At 45.8% G+C, this 24,829-nt stretch overlaps 1 protein-coding gene across 6 annotated transcripts in view; it reads left to right on the top strand.

The window, feature by feature from the left end:
* The window catches only part of abcc5 (ATP-binding cassette, sub-family C (CFTR/MRP), member 5), a 64,046-nt gene that overhangs the window by 6,997 nt on the left and 32,220 nt on the right, over nucleotides 1–24,829 (top strand). For all 6 annotated transcript variants that reach the window (XR_005040003.1, XR_005040004.1, XR_005040005.1 and 3 more), the window contains 12 exons: nucleotides 8,426–8,571; nucleotides 8,856–9,011; nucleotides 9,353–9,497; nucleotides 13,785–14,018; nucleotides 14,392–14,565; nucleotides 14,836–14,983; nucleotides 17,187–17,335; nucleotides 17,782–17,889; nucleotides 21,500–21,802; nucleotides 22,478–22,549; nucleotides 23,283–23,407; nucleotides 23,715–23,787. Coding sequence is in view for 2 of the 6 variants with exons in the window: in XM_036965103.1 (XP_036820998.1) it covers nucleotides 8,426–8,571; nucleotides 8,856–9,011; nucleotides 9,353–9,497; nucleotides 13,785–14,018; nucleotides 14,392–14,565; nucleotides 14,836–14,983; nucleotides 17,187–17,335; nucleotides 17,782–17,889; nucleotides 21,500–21,802; nucleotides 22,478–22,549; nucleotides 23,283–23,407; nucleotides 23,715–23,787 (1,833 nt within the window). In the remaining 4 variants the exon portion in view is untranslated. The remainder of the gene's footprint in view (nucleotides 1–8,425; nucleotides 8,572–8,855; nucleotides 9,012–9,352; nucleotides 9,498–13,784; nucleotides 14,019–14,391; nucleotides 14,566–14,835; nucleotides 14,984–17,186; nucleotides 17,336–17,781; nucleotides 17,890–21,499; nucleotides 21,803–22,477; nucleotides 22,550–23,282; nucleotides 23,408–23,714; nucleotides 23,788–24,829) is intronic.

Consider the following 24,829-nt stretch of genomic DNA (forward strand, 5'->3'; position numbering starts at 1 on the left):
CCCAACCAGAAGCCATGGATTACAGGCAGCATTCACACTGAGCTAAAGGGTAGAGTTTCTGCTTTCAAGGTGCGGGTCTCTAACCTGGAAGCTTACAAGAAATCCTGCTATGCCCTGCGACAAACAGGCAAGCGTCGATACAGGGCTAAGATTGAATTATACTACACCGGCTCCGACGCCAGTCTTATGTGGTAGGGCTTGCAATCTATTACAGACTACAAAGGGAAGCACAACCGCGAGCTGCCCAGTGACATGAGCCTACCAGACGAGCTAAATCACTGTTACTGTAATTTAATTATTCCAATGTGTTTTCATTAATTGAATTCCCTTAATCTAATTCATGAGAATTTGTAAGATTCTTGTTTGCATAAAATAGACGGAGACCAGTCTTCTCAATAATAGGTAACATAATTTATTCTCGGAGCGCGCTGCCACGTTCCCACGAGCAACAGTATATATACAATAACATAACGGCATTTTATTGCTTAACAGAATCCCCTCCTCTCGACCGGGACAAAGTGAGGTTAATAGTTCATTCTAACTTACTAACACACACACAGATCACACAACATAACTGAATTAACTTTTGACCCATCAACATTATCGATCACCACTTAGCTGACAGTTCTAATAAACAGAGAACCTAGGAATGCACTCACAGCCTTATCTAAAACACCCCAGAGCCCAGTTTTGTCAGTTCAACCATAGGTTAACTACCTTATCTGTTTACTTAATCCACAAACCATTTCTTTCTTCCTAGTTGGAATGGTGTTCATTAACTTTAATTACTCCTTGTCCGTATCACACAGTCCCTTCTTATGAACTCATATTGTTAATCAGAGTATAAGTTTACTTAGTTATAGTTCCATTTAAAATGATTTGTTCAGTCATTTAATCATAATTTTCCCAACAATCACTTCTATGCTCACTTTGAAGCAAGCAACACTGAGGCATGCATGAGAGCATCAGCTGTTCCGGACGACTGTGTGATCACGTTCTCCGTAGCCGATGTGAGTAAGACCTTTAAACAGGTCAACATACACAAGGCTGCGGGGCCAGACGGATTACCAGGACGTGTGCTCCGGGCATGTGCTGGCCAACTGGCAGGTGTCTTCACTGACATTTTCAACATGTCCCTGATTGAGACTGTAATACCAACATGTTTCAAGCAGACCACCATAGTTCCTGTGCCCAAGAACACAAAGGCAACCTGCCTAAATGACTACAGACCCGTAGCACTCACGTCCTTAGCCATGAAGTGTTTTGAAAGGCTGGTAATGGCTCACATCAACACCATTATCCCAGAAACCCTAGACCCACTCCAATTTGCATACCGCCCAAACAGATCCACAGATGTTGCAATCTCTAATGCACTTCACACTGCCCTTTCCCACCTGGACAAAAGGAATACTCAAGTGAGAATGATATTCGTTGACTACAGCTCAGAGTTCAACACAATAGTACCCTCAAAGCTCATCACTAAGCTAAGGATCCTGGGACTAAACACCTCCCTCTGCAACTGGATCCTGGACTTCCTGACGGGCTGCCCCCAGGTGGTGAGGGTAGGTAGCAACATCCTCAACACTGGAGCTCCCCAGGGGTGCGTACTCAGTCCCCTCCGTTACTCCCTGTTCACCCACGACTGCATGGCCAGGCACGACTCCAACACCATTAAGTTTGCAGACGACACAACAGTGGTAGGCCTGATCACCGACGGCAACGTGACAGCCTATAGGGAGGAGGTCAGAGACCTGGCCGGGTGGTGCCAGAATAACAACCTATCCCTCAACATAACCAAGACTAAGGAGATGATTGTAGATGACAGGAAAAGGAGAACCGAGCAAGCCCCCATTCTCATCGACGGGGCTGTAGTGGAGCAGGTTGAGAGCTTCAAGTTCCTTGGTGTCCACATCAACAACAAACTAGAATGGTCCAAACACGCCAAGACAGTCGTGAAGGGGGCACGACAAAGCCTATTCCCCCTCAGGAAACTAAAAAGATTTGGCATGGGTCCTGAGATCCTCAAAAGGTTCTACAGCTGCAACATTGAGAGTGGTTACATCACTGCCTGGTACGGCAATTGCTCAGCCTCTGACCGCAAGGCACCACAGAGGGTAGTGCGTATGGCCCAGTACATCACTGGGGATAAACTGCCTGCCATCCAGGACCTCTATACCAGGCGGTGTCAGAGGAAGGCCCTAAAAATTGTCAAAGACCCCAGCCACCCCAGTCATAGACTGTTCTCTCTGCTACCACATGGCAAGTGGTACCGGACTGCCAATTCTTGTACAAAAAGGCTTTTTTTTTATTACCCACAACAGTTTTTACCCACAAGCCATAAGACTCCTGAACAGGTAATCAAATGCCTACCAGGACTATTTTTGTGTGCCTCCCCCAACCCCTCTTTTTACGCTACTGCTACTCTCCCTTCATCATATATGCATAGTCACTTTAACCATATCTACATGTACATACTCCCTCAAATCAGCCTGACTAACTGGGGTCTGTATGTAGCCTCGCTACTTTTATAGCCTCTCTACTGTATATAGCCTGTCTTTTTACTGTTGTTTTATTTCTTTACTTATCTATTGTTCACCTAATACCTTTTTTGCACCGTTGGTTAGAGCCTGGAATTAAGCATTTCACTGTAAGGTCTGCACCTGTTGAATTCGGTGCACATGACAAATAAACTTTGATTTGATATGTGTGTGTATGTGTATATATACATGTGTATTTATGTATGTATATGTATAGTGGGGCAAAAAAGTATTTAGTCAGCCACCAATTGTGCAAGTTCTCCCACTTAAAAAGATGGGAGAGGCCTGTAATTTTCATCATAGGCACACTTCAACTATGACAGACAAAATGAGAAAAAAAATCCAGAAAATCACATTGTATGATTTTTAAGTAATTAATTTGCATGACATAAGTATTTGATCACCTACCAACCAGTAAGAATTCTGGCTCTCACAGACCTGTTAGTTTTTCTTTAAGAAGCCCTCCTGTTCTCCACTCAATACCTGTATTAACTGTACCTGTTTGAACTCGTTACCTGTATAAAAGACACCTGTCCATACACTCAATCAAACAGACTCCAACCTCTCCACAATGGCCAAGACCAGAGGGCTTTGTAAGGACATCAGGGATAAAATTGTAGACCTGCACAAGGCTGGGATGGGCTACAGGACAATAGGCAAGCAGCTTGGTGAGAAGGCAACAACTGTTGGCGCAATTATTAGAAAATTAAAGAAGTTCAAGATGACGGTCAATCACCCTCGGGTCTGGGGCTCCATGCAAGATCTCACCTCGTGGGGCATCAATGATCATGGGGTTGGTGAGGGATCAGCCCAGAACTACACGGCAGGACCTGGTCAATGACCTGAAGAGAGCTGGAACGACAGTCTCAAAGAAAACCATTAGTAACACACTACGCCGTCATGGTTTAAAATCCTGCAGCGCATGCAAGGTCCCCCTGCTCAAGCCATCGCATGTCCAGGCCCGTCTGAAGTTTGCCAATGACCATCTGGATGATCCAGAGGAGGAATGGGAGAAGGTCATGTGGTCTGACAAAAATAGAGCTTTTTGGTCTAAATTCCACTCGCCGTGTTTGGAGGAAGAAGAAGGATGAGTACAACCCCAAGAACACCATCCCAACCGTGAAGCATGGAGGTGGAAACATCATTATTTGGGGATGCTTTCCTGCAAAGGGGACAGGACGACTGCACGGTATTGAGGAGAGGATGGATGGGGCCATGTATCGCGAGATCTTGGCCAACAACCTCCTTCCCTCAGTAAGAGCATTGAAGAAGGGTCGTGGCTGGGTCTTCCAGCATGACAACAACCCGAAACACACAGCCAGGGCAACTAAAGAGTGGCTCCGTAAGAAGCATCTCAAGGTGGCCTAGCCAGTGGCCTAGCCAATCTCCAGACCTGAACCCAATAGAACATCTTTGGAGGGAGCTGAAAGTCCGTATTGCCCAGCGACATCCCCGAAACCTGAATGATCTGGAGTAGGTCTGTATGGAGGAGTGTGCCAAAATCCCTGCTGCAGTGTGTGCAAACCTGGTCAAGAACTACAGGAAACGTATGATCTCTGTAATTGCAAACACAGGTTTCTGTACCAAATATTAAGTTCTGCTTTTCTGATGTATCAAATACTTATGTCATGCAATAAAATGCAAATTAATTACTTAAAAATCATACAATGTGATTTTCAGGATTTTTGTTTTAGATTCTGTTTCTCACAGTTGAAGTGTACCTATGATAAAACTTACAGACCTCTACATGCTTTGTAAGTAGGAAAACCTGCAAAATCGGCAGTGTATCAAATACTTGTTCTCCCCACTGTACATAGAGAAATCTCTCTCTATGGCGATGCACCGCTGCTAAATGCATATAGGGGAAACACTGCCATGTATTAATATAATTTACTAATTAAAGGCATTTTCACACTACAGTAAAGGGAAACTCAAATCTAGCAAACAATCCATATTCTGCAATAATTTATCCTTAAAAATGACCTCTCTCTGATTTCTACCTCCCTCTGTTTCCCTCACTCCTCTGAGTAGTGTGAGCTGACATCTTTGCTGTCCCTCAGTCGTTCCCCAGACGTCCTCTGTGACAGAATTACTCTGTCTTTGTCTGCTGGTTCAAAAAGAAAATAATTGTGCAAGTGTTACATACTGCCTCGTCACATGACGTGTGTTAGTGATTGTGTGTTTGTGTGTGTGTGTTTGAGACGTACGCTCCTCGTACTGCTGACTCCAGCATGGGTGCTCATTGTTCTCGTCCTGCTCTCTGCCTGAACGACCTCTGCATCTCCGCTTGGCCGCTTTTTGTGACGGTTCTTACCTCGACTTGCTCACCAACAATGTCACATATTCAAAACTTGCATAGCTCCCTGTGATGGGCTACCCATGCTCTGTTCTGAGCTGGACAGGAAGAACTGGTCTCATATGGACCTTCATATAAGGACCTGGAGGCCATAAATAGTCTCCTGGGGCCTCATTTATCAAAACTGCGTGCACACAAAAATTACTTTAAACCTTGCATGCGTCAGTTTTCCTGCAAAGGTTGGTGTTTATTCATATTGAACTTGACGGGGAAAGTGTGCGTATCTCCATGCCCAGCTCCGGTCATGCGTACGCAGAACTTCTAGTGGTTGAAGAATTGTATCGCAATCAAATATAGTTGTTTTTGGATAATGGAGGTGTTTGATACACAGGAATTGTAATAATGGTAGGCTAATAAAAACATTAAAACGTCATGATAAAGCAGATGAATTTTCCAGTGGTAAGGAGGTCAGATTACATAGCCTAATATGTTTCTTTGACTTTTCTATCAGCTTAAATCATCACGACTGGTTTATTCCCGCTACCCAACAAATACAGTGAGCTACAAAAGTATTGAGAGGGTGACACATTTTTTAAATAGTTTTTGCTTTGTATTCCAGCACTTTGGATTTGAAACGGTACAATGACTGAGGTTAAAGTACAGACGGTCTGCTTTAATTTGAGGGTATTTGCCATCCATATTGTGTGAACCATTTAGAAATTACAGCACTTTTTTTTTTTTTTACTTTTTTTTTACATAGTCCCCCATTTTAGGGGAGCAAAAGTTTTGGGACTAATTCACTAATGTGTGTATTAAAGTAGTCAAGTTTAGTATTTGGTCCCATATTCCTAGCATGCAATGTTTACATCAAGCTTGTGACTCTACAAACTTGTTGGATGCTTTTGCTATTTGTTTAAATTGTGTTTCAGATTATTTTGTGCCCAACAGAAATGAATGGTAAATAATGTATTGTCATTTTGGAAATAAGAACGTGTTTCTAAACACTTCTACATGAATTGTGATAAATGAGTGAAAGTTAGACTCACTAATATCATACCCCAAGACATGCTAACATCTCACCATTACAATAACAGGGGAGGCTGAATCTCATCAAGGACAACTTAAACATTTGAGCTAATTAGCAACTTTTCACCAACTTACTTCTTTTTAGCTACTTTGCACCAATTAACATGTTAGCTAACCCTTCCCCTATCCTTAACATATAACCCTTTAACCCATCTCCTAAATGTAACATTAACTCCTATCCTAGCTAACGTTAGTCACCTAGCTAGAATTCGTAACATTTAGTAAGTTTTTATAAATTGATTACAAATTTTGCCAATACGTAACAAATAATATGAAATGGTTGATGGACATCCACAAATTAATACACACCATACAAAACGTAACGTATACTAAATGTCTCGGGTTTACGGACATCATCTATGGATTAATAAAGAATTGAACAAGATTGTCGTTTGCATAGAAGTGTGGGCTGTAGCATTTACTTTTAAATTGTTTGAATAGATAATAAATCACTGTAGGCGGCCACGGCATGCAGTTCTTGTTTTGAAAAAGTCACTGCAAAAGATGAACCATTCTGGCCACACCTTTACAGTAATGTGATAAAATTTGCTATTGCGATTTCTTTTAGAAACTGACATGGCCCAATTCCAACATTTCCCAATCATAAAACAAATTAGGGTGTTTTTGTTACCATAAAACTTTGTCAAATCTCAATCCACGGAGGGCTGAGTGTCTGTGGGTTTTTGCTCATCCCTTGTACTTGATTGAATAATTAAGGTCACAAATTAGCAGAGGTGTAAAGTACAAATACTTTAAAGTACTAAAGTTGTTTTGAGGGGTATCTGTACTTTACTATTTATATTTTAGCTGACTTTTACTTCACTACATTCCTAAAGAAAATAATGTACTTTTTACTCCTTACATTTTACCTGAGACCTCAAAAGTACGTGTTACATTTTGAATGCTTATCAGGACAGGAACATGGTCTAATTCACTCACTTATCAAGAGAACATGGTCATTCCTACTGCCTCTGTTCTGGCACTCACTAAAAACAAATGCTTTGTTTGTAAATTGTGTGAATGTTGGAGTGTACCCCTGGATATCTGTCAATTTAAAAAAAAAATTGTGTGGTCTGGTTTGATTAATATAAGAAATGTTGAAATGGTTTGAGCAATTCCATTTACTTTTGATGCTTAAGTGTATATATATATATATATATATATATATATATATATATATATATATATATATATATATATATATATTTTTTTTTTTAGAAGAACGTGATTGTCAGCCCTAATAACCCATTCTTGCGCCATATTAGACTCTGGAAACGCTAACTTGATGACCTGGTTCTATTCCAGGGCACAGCAGAGGTACTTCATCATCAATGCTCTTTTGCACACCGGTATTTCTACTTGCACATCCTCATCTGCACATACCACTCCAGTGTGAATTGCTAAATTATAATTACTTCGCCACTATTGGCCTATTTATTGCCTTACCTCCTTTCTTCATTTGTATACAGATTGTTCTATTGTGTTATTGACTGTACATTTGTTTATTCCATGTGTAACTCTGTTGTTTTTGTCGCACTGCTTTGCTTTATCTTGGCCAGGTCGCAGTTGTAAATGAGAACTTGTTCTCAACTGGCTTACCTGGTTAAATAAAGGTGAAATAAAAATAAAAAATAAAAAAAATATATAGTATGTTCTGGAACAATTACATGCACCCATCTCATTGTTATTTAATAATTAGAGATATACAAACATTTTTTGCACTCTGTGCGTCATGTCCGCTATGGTCATGTGAGGTGAATGTTTTTTGGGATGTAAACACTGTGCGTTTGACCTGACGAAGATCCGTTTCGGACCAAAACGGTGTCAATAAAGCGGTGAATTGGGAGCTTTAATTAACAGTATATGGCCAATATACCACGGCTTAGGGCTGTTCATACCCACGACGCAACACGGAGGCCTTATTTCTAGTATAAACAGGTTTTATCATACCTGTGTTTGTGGATGCACCGTGGCTCTCGTGTTTAATCTGCCGGGGGGCTTTTTTTAAGGACGGCTCACATCAATACTAGAACCTAGTGCACTATTTTTGACTAGGGCTATGGTCAAAAGTAGGGCACTATGTAGGGTTTAGGGTGCCATTTGGGATGCATGCTACAATGTTCTGCTTTCTCTGCTCTCTAATGACCTAATACTTGATGACTGTCGACCAGTATTTTCCTCTCAAGTCATGTCTGAGTGAATTTATCAAATTTACTGGCATCAAACTAGGACTGATGCAACAAAAATAAATGAGTGTAACGGATGGGGATTTGTAAACTCACTCCTGAGCCTGATGTATCCACTTGTTGCTAATTTGAATCCCTTTTGGTGGCGCAACTGGCTAAGGAAGTTTTAGGAGGTGGTCACGTGTGTTTGGATGAAAAGGTCCCAGGCTCTGTAACATCCGCCACAAGCTAAATGCATCCAACTCTTGATAATTCAACATGTCAATGTTTTAAAATGTATCTGCTCTTATCGACAATACATTTATCTCAATCAATCCCAGGATGCTTTGGAGACGGCAGCAAGGGCAGAGGGCGGTTTGTCCCTGGAGGGTGGCGCTCCCTACATGAAAGAGCTGGAGGAGGAAGCAGTGCGGAGCAAATACCTACACAGCGTCGGCGTCCTCAAACCTATCCGCTCCACCAGCAAGTAAGCAAGCAGCACCACCACTGTTGGTAAGGCCTATAGTTGTTCCTTGTCAGGCCAAGTGGTCAGGAAAGACTGGGTCCTAGTTATAGGTGCTCTCTCACCTCTATTGAAATAGCCCTTTTTAAAATAATATTTGTCACACAGTTCTTTACAGTAACCTGGCCTAAACCACCAAAGAGCAAGCAGCAACATGGTGGCAAGGGATAACTAAGCAGGAAATCTTGAGGGAGACTCCTCTCTCTCTAAATGATCTGTCCCCCACAACTCCACCCCCCCCCCCACAGGCATGAGCACCCAGTGGACAACGCGGGCCTCTTCTCCTTCATGACCTTCAACTGGCTGACCCCGTTGGCCGTGCACGCCCACCGCAAAGGCCAGCTACTGCTGGAGGACGTGTGGTCCGTGTCCCAGTTTGAGAGCTGCGAGGTTAACCATCGCAGGTCAGTACTGATCGCTGTATATACGGGGTCAAAAAGGTCCACCTTCCAAGGACAGTTTATTGAAAAATACCACGATTGTGCTTGGCCTGGGTCTCTGCCTCGGTCTTATTTCTCAACATCATAACCGGTCTTGTTCTCGTTACACCTGAGTTTTGGTCTCAAGGTTTTAGGTCGGAGATCTCGACAGTTCCAGTTTATGAACTGTGATAACCAGAATGTAGAGGAAGACCGAGACAAGGCTGAGACGGGATTTGTATCCATTTGTGGTGCCTTACTCCGGCACGACAGTTCCAGCCAGTGATTGTTGGTCGCCTGTGGTTTGATCGCCTGTGTGTGCGCAGGTTGGCCGGGCTGTGGGAGGAGGAGCGCAGGGTGAAAGGGGACGAGGCCTCCCTGTGCGGTGTGGTCTGGGCCTTCTGTCGGACGCGCCTGCTTCTCTCCATCCTCTGCCTCATGGTCACCCAGCTAGCCGGCTTCAGTGGCCCAGTAAGTAACGCCATCTCACCCTCCCCTGGGGAGGCTTTGTCGTTCAATAGCTCGCTCTTGCTCTCTCTCACTCTCGCTCTCTCAAATGTTATTAGCAGGGTGTGTCAATCCCCTGCCTCTGTCCCCTTCCCTCCATCAAGGCTGAGGCCTACAGGTGAGTGTTACATGTGTTAAGATTCTTCTGTCTCAATGTTAACCCTTTACACTCGTCGTGGGAATTGGCCTATATGGATGGGGCTCAATTGAAATGTTTCTTACAGAAATATGAAAAGCATAAGCATGGTAGCTATTGAAAGGGAAGAGTTTGGACACAATCTTTCACCTGACGACCAGACTGAATCCAAACATTACACTGTTGATTTTATATGCATTTAATATTTACTGTATTTTTCACACATATTTGTTGATATCGAAGTCTGAAAAAACTCATTCGGTAACATTATAAGAGTATTCATGGGAAAGTTGGGGAAGATGCAACATGACAAGGGTTTGAGTGAGGGGTCTAACTAGTGTTTCCAAGGGGCCACACACCTCTCCAAAGTGGGCAGTTCCTAGATGATTTCAATGCACTTTTATGACTCAAAGAATAGTATTTTTGAGCTTTCCTAAATGTGCCATTGAACTAGAGCAAGCACACTTATATGCATTTTGTTTGGAACACAAACCTGCATCCCTGCCATCACACAATTACTGTTGTTTACACAATCCGGGTCAGGTGGGCATCATTTGATAGCTTGTTCTGCTGGCAACGTTAGTTATAAAATAAGATCTTAGTGTTAGGCTTTTGCTAGGCAATTCAGAGAAACAGATGGTCATTTTAGTGTGCGTAGAAAGGAGTCAGGAGTGCATCCAGGTGTGTATTCTGCAGTGAATTTTCTCCACAATAAATAAACTTAGGCTCATTCTGTTCAGAACAACCCATGGTATGATGTCGTGTCACCTTGGAACTGAACGTCAAACATAGTCATCAAAACACTATATATGATATTGAAATGTGAAGCGCACATTTGGACTCACGGGTGTTTGGCTTGACAACAAAACGGTATTTATAATCCTCAAAGTCCTCTTAATTTACAGCATTCCCCTCACTCAGACAACTATTTTATTTGATCAAAAGTTGCGCAATTAGCGGGAGGGGTGGGGGCAACTTCTTGTCGTGAGCGGTGCTCAAGTTCCGAGAGGTTGTCAGTCAAATCCCACACAGCGTTGGGAAGCGCAGAGCTTGAGCTCCAACATCATTTATAAACTGGGAGGTTCGAGGCCTGAATGTGAATGCTGATTGACTGACAGCCATGGTTTACGGTCTGATATACCACGGCTGTCAGCCGGGTTCAGGGCTCGAACCACCCAGTTTATAAATGCCGTAAAGTTTATGACAAAATATTTATTTTTACTGCTCTAATTACATTGGTAACCAGTTAATAATAGCAAAAAGGCACCTCGGGAGTTTGTGGTATATGGCCAATATACCACGGCTAAGGGCTGTGTCCAGTTACTGTACAGCCACTGCGTTCCAATTTAGGTGCTTAACAGTGTCCAACTCTGCTATTTTCAACCCGTATACGGTTATGAGTGTAAAGGGCTACACTGGGCTCTTAAAATTGCCTTACTGACAACTCATTCGAAACAAATGAACTGGATACTGGAGGAGAGTTATTGGGTAGGGTATTGTTTTTGTGTTTTTACCAGTCCCACTCAGTTTATTTTTGATTCAATGGTGGCATCTTGGATCCATTGTGTGGCTTAAGGAGATGTTAAGGAAATGTTCTGGGTTATGGAAATTGTGAATCTTTGTTCTTTAGTTAACAACACCTAGTCAGAAACTGTACTCCTGTCTGTCACCCTCTGTAGGGTCTCTGTGAATAGATGGATGACACTTGTTGCAATTGTCCATCCTACAGCTGTTTTTTAATGTTATTCTGGTGTTTGTAGGACTGTCCTAGATGAGAACAGGTGCTTTAGAGGGAACGGTTGTGTTCATTAGGTACCAAATGGAAGAAAACAGAGAAACAGGGAGGGACTACCTGAACTTGCCCAATAAGAAATGCTAATTTTAGTTTTCTGTTGCAAAGCGCTTTCTGTTGCGTGTCCTAATGAACACGACCCAGGTGTTAGGGTTAATCAGTTCCATTTTTCCTAGGATAGCCTCTGTCATCCTCCTCTCTTCCACAGGGAACACAGTGAGCCGTCTCTACCTCTGTGCTGTGAAGGGTTGCTAAATTCTGAAACTGAATTTTCATAAAAACCTAGGAACTTTGGGAAAGTTTCAGGAATTATGCAACCCAACTACTGTCTCATTTGCTCTTACTATAGCAGCACAGCAACACACCTGTGTCTCTCACCCAGGTTAAATCAACCCAGCTAGCACAGAACGTTCCTGTAACGTTTCCTCGTGGTTCTCCTTTGGTAATTAGAAAAATAATTTGCCTACAACGTTTTGGTAACGTTATGTTGGCTCAGGAACCTTCCCACAACCTCATTTATTTTCCTTCCTAGAACGTAAACCAAAATTTGTTAGCTGGGAAGATAAATGGATGGGCAGTTAGGGGTGGGGTGAGGGCATGGCATACAAGTGTTTGTGCTCACTGCTCCCCCCATGCAAGGTGGCGTGTGACAGAGGCTGTTCTTCAGATTCCACAGGGTGTCCGTTTAAACCCCTCGGCGAGAAATAGAGAATGAAGCGGGCAGAGACCCTGGGGGAAGAAAGCCGGAGAGGTAAGGGCATGTTTCTCATGCAGGGATGGATCAAAGTTATCTTTCTCTGAAACGCTTTTGTCTCTCGCTCTCACTTGCTCGCTCTCTCTCTCTCTTGCTCTCTCTCTCTCTCTCTTGCTCTCTCTCTCTCTCTCTTGCTCTCTCTCTCTCTCTCTCTCTCTCTCTCTCTCCCCCTCCCTCTTGCTCTCCCTCCCTCCCTCTTGCTATCTCTCTCTCTCTCATATAAAAATGTCTTCATAAAAATAATTGATAGGTTACCACAATGCACTGTAAAATGCTGTTCGATGTTAACGTTGTTTTTATTTTGATGTTTATTTCCAATGTCCAACGCTGTTTTGTTTTATTGCTGATAAAAAATCTACTGTTAACCTGAAACTTTCACCCAAATGATCAGTCAGACTTTCATATTAGTGTCTCAGAGAATCGGACCGGTTTTCCCCTTAAATGCGAGGTGTGAAAAAAGTACTTGACTTGTATCAACAGACTCTACCTCTCACTAAAAGCCTTGTTGGCCTGGTCCGCTGTTGGAACACAATTCCTGTAGGATCAGTGCCAGTGAGGCAGGGCAGAGGGGCTTCGGCCTTCCTCCTCTCTGGATCTTTGGACAATGACCTAAGGGGAGACGCAACTAAATATGAGATGTCACTTATCTCAACCCAGAGGACTAGAAACGTAAATAAATAAAAAAAACTGAGGCTGAACCTTACAAAAGACTGTTGACCTGAACTTGTGCCTCTAATGTGAATTGCGTTTGTTACTCTTTCCTGTTGGATCTGATCAGCTAATTATTATTTTTACCTGAGTGCTGTTTGTGCAATTAAAAAAAATAGTTTACACATGGTTTCACAGTTTCTTTTTGCCTATTTCAATAAAACATGCATTTATCAACAATGTAGGTTTGCTGACACTCCCTGTTTGTGGACTGATTCACTTTACTGTGGAATTGATTGTTGGTCCATCGTATGTGTGTGTGTCAGTATGTGTTTGTGCGAGATTCAACACTTTTTTCCCCCTATTCGTTATGCTTTGTCGCTCTCCGTCTGTATAGTCTGCTGCCGTTAACTTCCAGACCTTTTAAGCATAACTGAATGGCCCCATACCCGCTGTGACTGTAGGTATAATGTCTGAAGGTATCATCTCTGAATGTTTGGATCCGCCTACATGATGATGCAAACAATAGGAAATTATATGTTGGAATGGGATTCTGTGTCTGTGCCAAAAAAACAGCTGTGTCAAAATCTTTCACTGTTTCTCTCGTTCTCTTTTAAAGGATCTTATCAAAATCTTAGTAAAAGGACAACAGAGGTAAAGGGTGAGAGCTGAAACTAAAGGAAAACTGTATTCTATCTCAAATCAGTAGAGCCTGTTCAGTTTCCCTCTTCAGATGATTATCGGTAGTCATGTCATGACGGCTTTAGCTAGTCTTGATTTAGTAGATGTCCATGATAATGACTGCAGTGGTGGTTATGTAGATGTCTCTTGGACATGGTGCTGCTTTCAGTCATGTGGCCTGTGCTCTCATCTTTCCCTCTCCTCATCCCCGTCCTCTCCTGCCCTCTCTTCTCCTGCTAGGCCTTTGTGGTGAAGCGGCTGTTGGAGTACACAGAGCAGGCGGAGCCCGACCTGCCCTACGGCCTGCTGCTGGTCGTGGGGCTGCTATGCACCGAGCTGGTCCGCTCCTGGTCACTGGCGCTCACCTGGGCCCTCAACTACCGCACAGGCACCCGCCTGCGGGGAGCCATCCTCACCATGGCCTTCCACAAGATCCTGCGGCTACGCAGCATCCGTGACAAATCCATGGGACAGGTGAGATCACCAGACAGGGTTCACGCAAATGTTTTTCTTTAAGAGAACTGGGCAGGTGAGATGGGGTGGGGGGGAAATGGGTGAGATAATGGTCAGCCTCACAATAATGCTAGCTCCCATTTAGACTAAGCCGTGTTTCGGGTTTTCAGATGTTGCTTATCGTTAGTGTGACTGAGAAAGTGCCAAGCACTCCTTTTATTGTATTTGAGACACACCTTTAATACAATGCTAGCAAGGGAAAAACAGTCTGCAGTTGTTGACAAAACACATGATTTGCAACTCAGTACATGTGCATGCAGAGTAAGAGATAAAGATGGTGTAGTTCTGTACTGCTGTAAAGTGTCTCTCGCTTTCTCTGTTGCTCTATCTGCAGTTGATCAACATGTGTTCTAACGACGGCCAGCGGATGTTTGAGGCGGCGGCTGTGGGCAGTCTGCTGGCAGGCGGGCCTCTTATTGCTGTGCTGGGGATGGGCTTCAACCTGGCTATCCTGGGGCCCACCTCCTTACTGGGCTCTGCAGTCTTTATCCTCTTCTACCCTGCTATGGTGAGCAGGCAACTTGCATACATACAGTACCAGTCAAACGTTTGGACACACCTACTCATTCAAGGGTTTTTCTTTATTTTTACTATTTTATACATTGTAGAATAATAGTGAAGACATCAAGTAGAAAATAGTAAAAAAATAAAGAAAAACCCTTGAAAGAGTAGGTGTGTCCAAACATTTGACTGGTACTCTACATGCATGCACACTTTGATATTAACAAACACAAAAACACACACAGAACAGTGAAAAGACAACCTTTCTCTACTGCAGATGTTCAGTTCGAGGCTGACTGCCTACTTCAGGAGGAAGGGCGTGGCCGTGACGGACCGTCGGGTCCAGAAGATGAACGAGATCCTCAACTACATCAAGTTCATCAAGATGTATGCCTGGGTCAAGGCCTTCTCCCAGGATGTGCGCAGTAAGTGCCGTGTGTGAGATTTAATTGAACAATTAGCTGGTTGATTAATTACTGACTGAATGACGAGTGGTATTCCATGTAAACTTTTTCGCAGAATATCAGATGTGATCTGGTGTTTTAATCTCGGGTCAATCTTCTTAGATGAAGACTAGTGACTGACGGACTGGCTGACTCATTGGGCGCATTCGAGCTGTTAAGTTTTGTGAAGTCTGTGCCCAACGTTGGTCACCGCCTTGCAAAGTTGTGTTGCATTATGGGGATAAACAATTAGCAAAATGTACCTCTCCTGTCGACTTCCATCTGTAGTCGTATGCATGGGATACAACCATTATTTTACTGACTGACTGATTTATTGTTTGACTGACTGACTGACTAACTGATTCATTGTTTGGCTGGCTGTCTTATTCATTGGCTGGCTGGTTGGATGACTGATGGACTCATTGTTTGACGGCCTGACGGACCCGTTGTTTGACGGACCCGTTGTTTGACGGACCCGTTGTTTGACGGACTGACGGACTCGTTGTTTGACGGACTCGTTGTTTGACGGACGGACTGACGGACTCGTTGTTTGACGGACGGACTGACGGACTCGTTGTTTGACGGACGGACTGACGGACCCGTTGTTTGACGGACTCGTTGTTTGACTGACGGACTGACGGACTCGTTGTTTGACTGACGGACTCGTTGTTTGACGGACGGCCTAAGGAACCCGTTGTTTGACGGACTCGTTGTTTGACTGACGGACTCGTTGTTTGACTGACGGACTGACGGACTCGTTGTTTGACGGACGGCCTGACGGACTCGTTGTTTGACGGACTCGTTGTTTGACGGACGGGTTGTTTGACGGTCCCGTTGTTTGACGGGCCGGTTGTTTGACGGACCGGTTGTTTGACGTACTCGTTGTTTGACTGACGGACTCGTTGTTTGACGGACGGCCTGACGGACGGCCTGACGGACTCGTTGTTTGACGGACTCGTTGTTTGACGGACTCGTTGTTTGACGGACGGGTTGTTTGACGGTCCCGTTGTTTGACGGGCCGGTTGTTTGACGGACCGGTTGTTTGACGGACCGGTTGTTTGACTGACGGACTCGATGTTTGACGGACTCGTTGTTTGACGGACGGACTGACGGACTCGTTGTTTGACGGACGGCCTGACGGACCCGTTGTTTGACGGACTCGTTGTTTGACGGACTCGTTGTTTGACGGACGGCCTGACGGACTCGTTGTTTGACGGACTCGTTGTTTGACGGACGGCCTGACGGACCCGTTTGACGGACTCGTTGTTTGACTGACGGACTGACGGACTCGTTGGACGGACAGACTCGTTGTTGGACGGATGGACGGACTCGTTGTTGGACGGATGGACGGACTCGTTGTTGGACGGATGGACGGACTCGTTGTTGGACGGATGGACGGACTCGTTGTTGGACGGATGGACGGACTCGTTGTTGGACGGATGGACGGACTCGTTGTTGGACGGATGGACGGACTCGTTGTTGGACGGATGGACGGACTCGTTGTTGGACGGATGGACGGACTCGTTGTTGGACGGATGGACGGACTCGTTGTTGGACGGATGGACGGACTCGTTGTTGGACGGACGGACTCGTTGTTTGACGGACGGACTCATTGTTTGACTGACGGACTGACGGACTCATTGTTTGACTGACGGACTGACGGACTCGTTGTTTGACGGACTCGTTGTTTGACGGACCCGTTTGACGGACCCGTTGTTTGACTGACGGCCTAAGGAACCCGTTGTTTGACGGACTCGTTGTTTGACTGACGGACTGACGGACTCGTTGTTTGACTGACGGACTGACGGACTCGTTGTTTGACGGACGGCCTGACGAACCCGTTGTTTGACGGACTCGTCGTTGTTGGACGGACGGACTGACGGACTCGTTGTTTGACTGACGGACTCGTTGTTTGACGGACTCATTGTTTGACGGACGGCCTGACGAACCCGTTGTTTGACGGACTCGTTGTTTGACTGGCGGACTGACGTACTCGTTGTTTGACTGACGGACTCGTTGTTTGACTGACGGACTCGTTGTTTGACGGACGGCCTGATGGACCCGTTGTTTGACTGACGGACTGACGGACTCGTTGTTTGACGGACTCGTTGTTTGACGGACGGCCTGACGGACTGGTTGTTTGACGGACTCATTGTCTGACTGACTGATATATTTGCCCCTGCAGGGATTCGAGAGGAGGAGCGCATCATCCTAGAGAGGACTGGCTACTTCCAGAGCATCACAGTGGGCGTGGCTCCCATCGTCGTGGTGATCGCCAGCGTTGCCACGTTCTCCACTCACATGTTGCTGGGCTACGACCTCACCGCCGCTCAGGTAGCTTCCAGGTCTCTGGTCCAATCCCAGTGTGCCTCCCAAATGGCATCCTATTCCCTATTTAGTGCACTAGACTTGACCAGGGCTTTACTTTGGTGCACTAAATAGGGAATAAGGTGCCGTTTGATTCTCCCTAGACACTCCAGTAGACCTGAGAGTATTGAAAGCAACAGTCCAACCCTGCCAGTGAGAAGAAAGGCATGTTGAGGCGATGACCATATTGCTTGATACAGCCAACATTTTCACCTCCCAAGTACAGCAACATTATGAACAGGCGGGGTATGTTCTTTGGTAGTTGGGTTGTTGAACCCGTTAAGCCGGGAGGGGGGGGGGAGTGTTCTCCAGGACAGGATTTGATGGATGATATGACTGACAGAAGCTTGTCAACCAGGTCTGCACTACTGAAACAAATCATGGACGGTATTGGATCTTTCTTCCCCTTGCAGGCATTTACAGTGGTGACTGTTTTCAACGCCATGACCTTTGCCTTGAAGGTCACCCCTTTCTCTGTCAAGTCCCTGTCAGAAGCATCAGTAGCCATGGAGAGGTTCAAGGTAAGATCTCTCCCCTTTTCTTTCTTTGTCTGTCGCTGTCTTGTTTGGATGTCGCTGTCTTGTTTATCTGTCGCTGTCTTGTTTGGCTGTCGCTGTCTTGTTTGTCTGTCGCTGTCTATTCGGCTGTCGCTGTATTGTTTGTCTGTCACTGTCTTGTTTGTCTGTCGCTGTCTTGTTTGTCTGTCGCTGTCTATTCGGCTGTCGCTGTCTTGTTTGTCTGTCGCTGTCTATTCGTCTGTCGCTGTCTATTCGTCTGTCGCTGTCTTGTTTGTCTGTCGCTGTCTTGTTTGGCTGTCGCTGTCTTGTTTGGCTGTCGCTGTCTTGTTTGGCTGTCGCTGTCTTGTTTGGCTGTCGCTGTCTAGTTTGGCTGTCGCTGTCTAGTTTGGCTGTCGCTGTCTAGTTTGGCTGTCGCTGTCTAGTTTGGCTGTCGCTGTCTATTCGGCCGTCTTCGGCCGTCTTCGGCCGTCGGTGTCTATTCGGCCGTTGCTGCCTTGTTTGGCTGTCGCTGTATTGTTTGGCTGTCGCTGTATTGTTTGGCTGTCGTTGTCTTGTTTGGCTGTCGCTGTCTATTCGTCTGTCGCTGTCTTGTTTGTCTGTCGCTGTCTTGTTTGTCTGTCGCTGTCTTGTTTGGCTGTCGCTGTCTAGTTTGTCTGTCGCTGTCTAGTTTGGCTGTCGCTGTCTATTCGTCTGTCGCTGTCTATTCAGCCGTCGCTGTCTATTCGGCCGTCGCTGCCTATTCGGCCGTCGCTGCCTTGTTTGGCTGTCGCTGCCTTGTTTGGCTGTCACTGTTTTGTTTGGCTGTCGCTGTCTTGTTTGGCTGTCGCTGTATTGTTTGTCTGTCGCTGTCTATTCGTCTGTCGCTGCCTTGTATGGCTGTCGCTGCCTTGTTTGGCTGTCACTGTTTTGTTTGGCTGTCGCTATCTTGTTTGGCTGTCGCTGTCTTGTTTGGCTGTCGCTGTCTTGTTTGGCTGTCGCTGTCTTGTTTGGCTGTCGCTGTCTTGTTTGGCTGTCGCTGTCTAGTTTGGCTGTCGCTGTCTAGTTTGGCTGTCGCTGTCTATTCGGCTGTCGCTGTCTATTCGGCCTTCGCTGCCTTGTTTGGCTGTCGCTGCCTTGTTTGGCTGTCGCTGCCTTGTTTGGCTGTCGCTGTATTGTTTGGCTGTCGCTGTCTATTCGGCTGCCGCTGTCTTGTTTGTCTGTCGCTGTCTTGTTTGTCTGTCGCTGCCTTGTTTGTCTGTCGCTGCCTTGTTTGTCTGTCGCTGCCTTGTTTGGCTGTCGCTGCCTTGTTTGGCTGTCGCTGCCTTGTTTGGCTGTCGCTGCCTTGTTTGTCTGTCGCTGTCTTGTTTGTCTGTCGCCGTCTTGTTTGTCTGTCGCCGTCTTGTTTGTCTTTCGCCGTCTTGTTTGTCTGTCGCTGTCTTGTTTGGCTGTCGCTGTCTTGTTTGGCTGTCGCTGTCTATTCGGCCGTCGCTGTCTTGTTTGGCTGTCGCTGTCTATTCAGCTGTCGCTGTCTTGTTTGTCTGTCGCTGTCTATTCGGCCGTCGCTGTCTATTTGGCCGTCGCTGCCTTGTTTGGCCGTCGCTGCCTTGTTTGGCCGTCGCTGTATTGTTTGGCTGTCGCTGTATTGTTTGGCTGTCGCTGTCTTGTTTGGCTGTCGCTGTCTTGTTTGGCTGTCGCTGTCTTGTTTGGCTGTCGCTGTCTTGTTTGGCTGTCGCTGTCTTGTTTGGCTGTCGCTGTCTATTCGTCTGTCGCTGTCTATTCGTCTATCGCTGTCTAGTCGTCTGTCGCTGTATTGTTTGGCTGTCGCTGTCTAGTTTGTCTGTCGCTGTCTTGTTTGTCTGTCGCTGTCTTGTTTGGCTGTCGCTGTCTTGTTTGGCTGTCGCTGTCTTGTTTGGCTGTCGCTGCCTTGTTTGGCTGTCGCTGCCTTGTTTGGCTGTCGCTGTCTATTCGGCCGTCGCTGCCTTGTTTGGCCGTCGCTGCCTTGTTTGGATGTCGCTGCCTTGTTTGGATGTCGCTGCCTTGTTTGGCTGTCGCTGCCTTGTTTGGCTGTCGCTGTCTATTCGGCTGTCGCTGTCTTGTTTGTCTGTCACTGTCTTGTTTCTGTCACTGTCTTGTTTGTCTGTCGCTGTCTATTCGGCTGTCGCTGTCTTGTTTCTGTCGCTGTCTTTGTCTGTCGCTGTCTATTCGGCCGTCGCTGTCTTGTTTGGCTGTCGCTGTCTATTCAGCTGTCGCTGTCTTGTTTGTCTGTCGCTGTCTATTCGGCCGTCGCTGTCTATTTGGCCGTCGCTGCCTTGTTTGGCCGTCGCTGCCTTGTTTGGCCGTCGCTGTATTGTTTGGCTGTCGCTGTCTTGTTTGGCTGTCGCTGTCTTGTTTGGCTGTCGCTGTCTTGTTTGGCTGTCGCTGTCTTGTTTGGCTGTCGCTGTCTTGTTTGGCTGTCGCTGTCTATTCGTCTGTCGCTGTCTATTCGTCTATCGCTGTCTAGTCGTCTGTCGCTGTATTGTTTGGCTGTCGCTGTCTTGTTTGTCTGTCGCTGTCTTGTTTGTCTGTCACTGTCTTGTTTGGCTGTCGCTGTCTTGTTTGGCTGTCGCTGTCTTGTTTGGCTGTCGCTGCCTTGTTTGGCTGTCGCTGCCTTGTTTGGCTGTCGCTGTCTATTCGGCCGTCGCTGCCTTGTTTGGCCGTCGCTGCCTTGTTTGGATGTCGCTGCCTTGTTTGGATGTCGCTGCCTTGTTTGGCTGTCGCTGCCTTGTTTGGCTGTCGCTGTCTATTCGGCTGTCGCTGTCTTGTTTGTCTGTCACTGTCTTGTTTCTGTCACTGTCTTGTTTGTCTGTCGCTGTCTATTCGGCTGTCGCTGTCTTGTTTCTGTCGCTGTCTTTGTCTGTCGCTGTCTATTCGGCTGTCGCTGTCTTGTTTGTCTGTCGCTGTCTTGTTTGGCTGTTACTGTCTTGTTTGTCTGTCACTGTCTTGTTTGGCTGCCACTGTCTTGTTTGTCTGTCGCTGTCTATTCGGCTATCACTGTATTGTTTGTCTGTCGCTGTCTATTCGGCTATCACTGTCTTGTTTGTCTGTCGCTGTCTATTCGGCTGTCACTGTATTGTTTGTTTGTCGCTGTCTTGTTTCTGTCACTGTCTTGTTTGTCTTTCGCTGTCTATTCGGCTGTCACTCTCAGTTTGTCTGCCACTGCCTGTTTGTTTGGCTCTGTGTGGTATGTGAGTGGGATGTGTTGGTTCTGCCTGTCTGTTGGTCTGGTTGGCTCTGTGGAATATAAGTGGGGTGTGTTTGAGTCTGGGTATGTTGGCAGGACAGTGTTTGTCCTGGACCAGGAAGGGGCTGTGTTTCTCCTAATCCCCCTCTCGATCCTCTGGGAGGGGGCGATGCGGTTCCAAGCGGCTCTAGATGCAGTGGAAAGAAAGAGTTTTACATAAACCAAATAGATAGGTTTGAACTGCTTGAACCTTTACATCAATGACCTTGACATTGTCATCATGACTAGACTCCTACATGCATGTGAGCCTGTACTGTGTGTTTGTTCTCTGACTCCTCTCTCCCTGGCCTACTAGAGCCTGGACTGTGTGTGCTTGTTCTCTGACACATCACTCCTCTCTCCCTGGCCTACCAGAGCCTGTTCCTGATGGCGGAGGTGGAGATGATCCGGGACAAGCCCCTGAACCCCCAGGTTGCAGTGGAGATGATGGGCGCCAGCTTAGCTTGGGAGACAGCGGGTCACAGTGCCCAGCCCACGCCCCGCGGCACCCCCTCGGTTGGCTCCACCCAGAGGCACGGGCGCCGGAGGCCCGCCCAGGAGGACGAGGCAGGGGAGCAGGCAGGGCGTCTGCTGAAGGTGGGAGAGATCCCTCCCATCCCCTCCGTCAGCCAGCGGCTGCAGAGGACCCTGCACTGTGTGGACCTCACCGTTCGGCAGGTAGCTAACTAGCCGCGGGACGGGAGTGTATGGTTGTGAAAGGACAGGGAACATTTCACGTACAGTAGTACACAGTGCACACATTTAGGGGTTTGAAGCAGGTGGTGGAGGTCAAAGAATATGTGATGCGTCCCATTTGCTACCCTATATAGTGCACTTCTTTTGACCAGGGCCCATACAGTAGGTGGGGAATAGTGTGCCATTTGGGATGCATCCCATGTTCAGCAAAAAGTCAAATAAGACTGTGGTCTTCGTATCTATGTGTGGTTGAAAGGCCAATGGGCTGTACAGTTTGAAGAGTTATTGGGGTTAACTGACCAGGGAAAATTCAGGCCTCTATTTATAGGCTAAAACTAGGGGTAAGAAAACATCATAAACTTGAGTTAGTTTTATTGTGCACTGCGATTCATCTTTTCACTGCCAATGTGTACATTGTGTTAAGTTCATGTTTTAAGTATCCCTATATTTCTGTTAATTCGGGGCTATCACTCTGTCAAGAGTGCGCCTGCGCAGGAAGTTTGGTTGTCAATGGACCTAGCCTTGAGTGGAATGGCTACCTTGTAGTGTGTTCATACGGTATAGTACACTTTGTTAAACTGGAACCTTGTCGTTGTGTCATTTCGAGGTAACACATTGTACAACACAAATATCCACCATACTACCCTGTGTCTCCAGGGGAAGCTGACTGGGATCTGTGGAAGCGTGGGCAGTGGGAAGACCTCTCTGATCTCTGCCATCCTTGGACAGGTAAGATACGTCTAACAGGCCTGCTACACTGGACGTGTCATTTTTGCAGAGCGTTTAGGCGCCCCTATTCATTCAAATGAAACCTGGCTGTAAGCAGGACAGTTCCGTGAGAGGCTCGAGCTGCTCAGCGTAAAATAGCGCTCCGGTTCTATGTTTAAGAATCCGACGGTGCAGCTCACGTCTGAGAGAACTTGATAAAGTGATATGCGCTCTGCTCAAACGGCAAACGATAAACGTACTGTTTTAGCAACGGCCCTCTGTTGTAAGAAATATGGTGTAAACTCTTGTTGGCCCATGAGTACACCAATTTAATAACAAGCACACACTGCAGCCCCTGTGGCCCTCCCTTACTCTATAGACACCCGCTGACGAAGCTGGATGATGCCCTGGGGCCTGTTGGAGAGGGTGCAACTTTACTGAACGTTATATACGTAACTGTGTTATGTAGAGCACAAGATTGCCTTGTCCGGTAGACTTAGGAATTGTTGGCTCTATCGTTCACATTTCTATCTGAACGTTTCACTTCACTCAATTACAAACCCCGGGTGTGAATGGTTTTAGGGTGAAGTTGCCCCTAGATGCTGATCTGGGGTCAGTTTTGCATTTGTCCCACTAATGATTAAGGTTCAAATTAGTGGAGTGGAAGCTGATCCTAGATCTGTACTTAGGGGCAAACTTCACCGCGGAGCAAGTGAGTGATTGGCGGATGACCTGTGACCTTTATGACCTTTAGATGACCCTGCTGGAGGGCAAGGTGGCGGTGAACGGGGACTTTGCCTATGTGGCCCAGCAGGCCTGGATCCTCAATGCCACGCTCAGGGACAACATCCTCTTTGGGAAAGAGTACGAGGAGGAAAGGTAACGGAATGAAACTAGAGCTTTTTTGGGGGGGGGGGGTAGTAGGACAGTGAGGAGGAGACCAGAAAGCTTGGTGAGTTTGCGAGTCAAAAGGGCAGAGGGTCAGATTCAAACCCATGCCTACACTGGTAGCCTAGGCTGCCTGTACATGGGTACTGGGGTCCACAGCACTAACCACTGGTGCACACAGTCCACAGGAATAATACTACTGTGAGAATCGATTGGATTCATGTACATAGTGATTTCTAAGGCGCTCCTCTACTACCCAATGTAGCTCTGAAGTATAATTCCACTGTGTATTTTCCAGGTTCCAGGCTGTTCTGAGTGCATGCTGTCTGAGACCTGACCTGGCTATCCTGCCCAACGCCGATCTGACTGAGGTGAGCATTATGAATTGTTTATCCACCATGGAAATACTACTTTGGGCTTTATTTTGTCTAGATGAGAAAAAATGGCATAGTCCGTACTAAGGCTGTTGTGGCGGTCATGACATTTTGTCAGCCGGTAGGTGTCATGCAAATGACTGTCGGTATCACAGTAATTCATTGTTTAACTAATATCAACACGTTTAGCATCTCCAGGCCTCCACGCATTCAGGCCTCATACAAGCCACTAACGAGGGCCTTTTGGAACATCTATATTTTTAAAAAGTCTAATAAATCCATTTAATATAAACCATCACAATAAATCCATTATTTATTTTAGGCAGATCTAAAGGAACATGATATGAGTACAATGTGTTTTAGAAGAACAGAATATGAGTTGACCTTAATGTATGTTGTCTGGCTATGTGCCATGCTGTAGGCTAGTTAATTTAGCAGATAGGATATACTTATAAGTCCCGTGCCATTATTTTATATTATATGATTTTATAATAAGAAGAATATACTTGAACTCAGCTAAATAAAATAGAAAGGATATTTGTCTCATTCTGGGAGCGAGTATGCATATGAAGTGGCTGTGTTGAGTGTAAAAATGATCATTTTAAACAAGTCCTATATGCTAGATTTAGAGTTATTTGGCAACTTTAGTGAATGATACAAACCTTAGAATGACTTAGACCCATATATATGTTTTGATTTCTTTCTATAAACTAGGACACCATTGAGGATGTCCTACACTGGAACAACTGTTGATAAGTCATTGATAATAATCTGCAAATGTCTTTCATGTCATTACAATAAAATAGGGGGGGAGGTCATAGCTTTGTATATTCAATACAATTCACAAGTTGATTTAAAACCTATGTTTAAGCTTTTATCATGCTTGGTATCCTGATTTATCCAAAGAGGCAACTGGCCTTCTAGGCAGAGTTACTCTGGCCAGTGTCTGTTCTTTTTCCCATTTTTAATATTTTATTTTTATTGGCCAGAGATATGGCTTTTTCTTTGCAACTCTGCCTAGAAGGCCGGTGTAGTGTCT

This window comes from Oncorhynchus mykiss, chromosome 27, assembly GCF_013265735.2.
Source record: "Oncorhynchus mykiss isolate Arlee chromosome 27, USDA_OmykA_1.1, whole genome shotgun sequence".
NCBI lineage: Eukaryota > Metazoa > Chordata > Actinopteri > Salmoniformes > Salmonidae > Oncorhynchus > Oncorhynchus mykiss.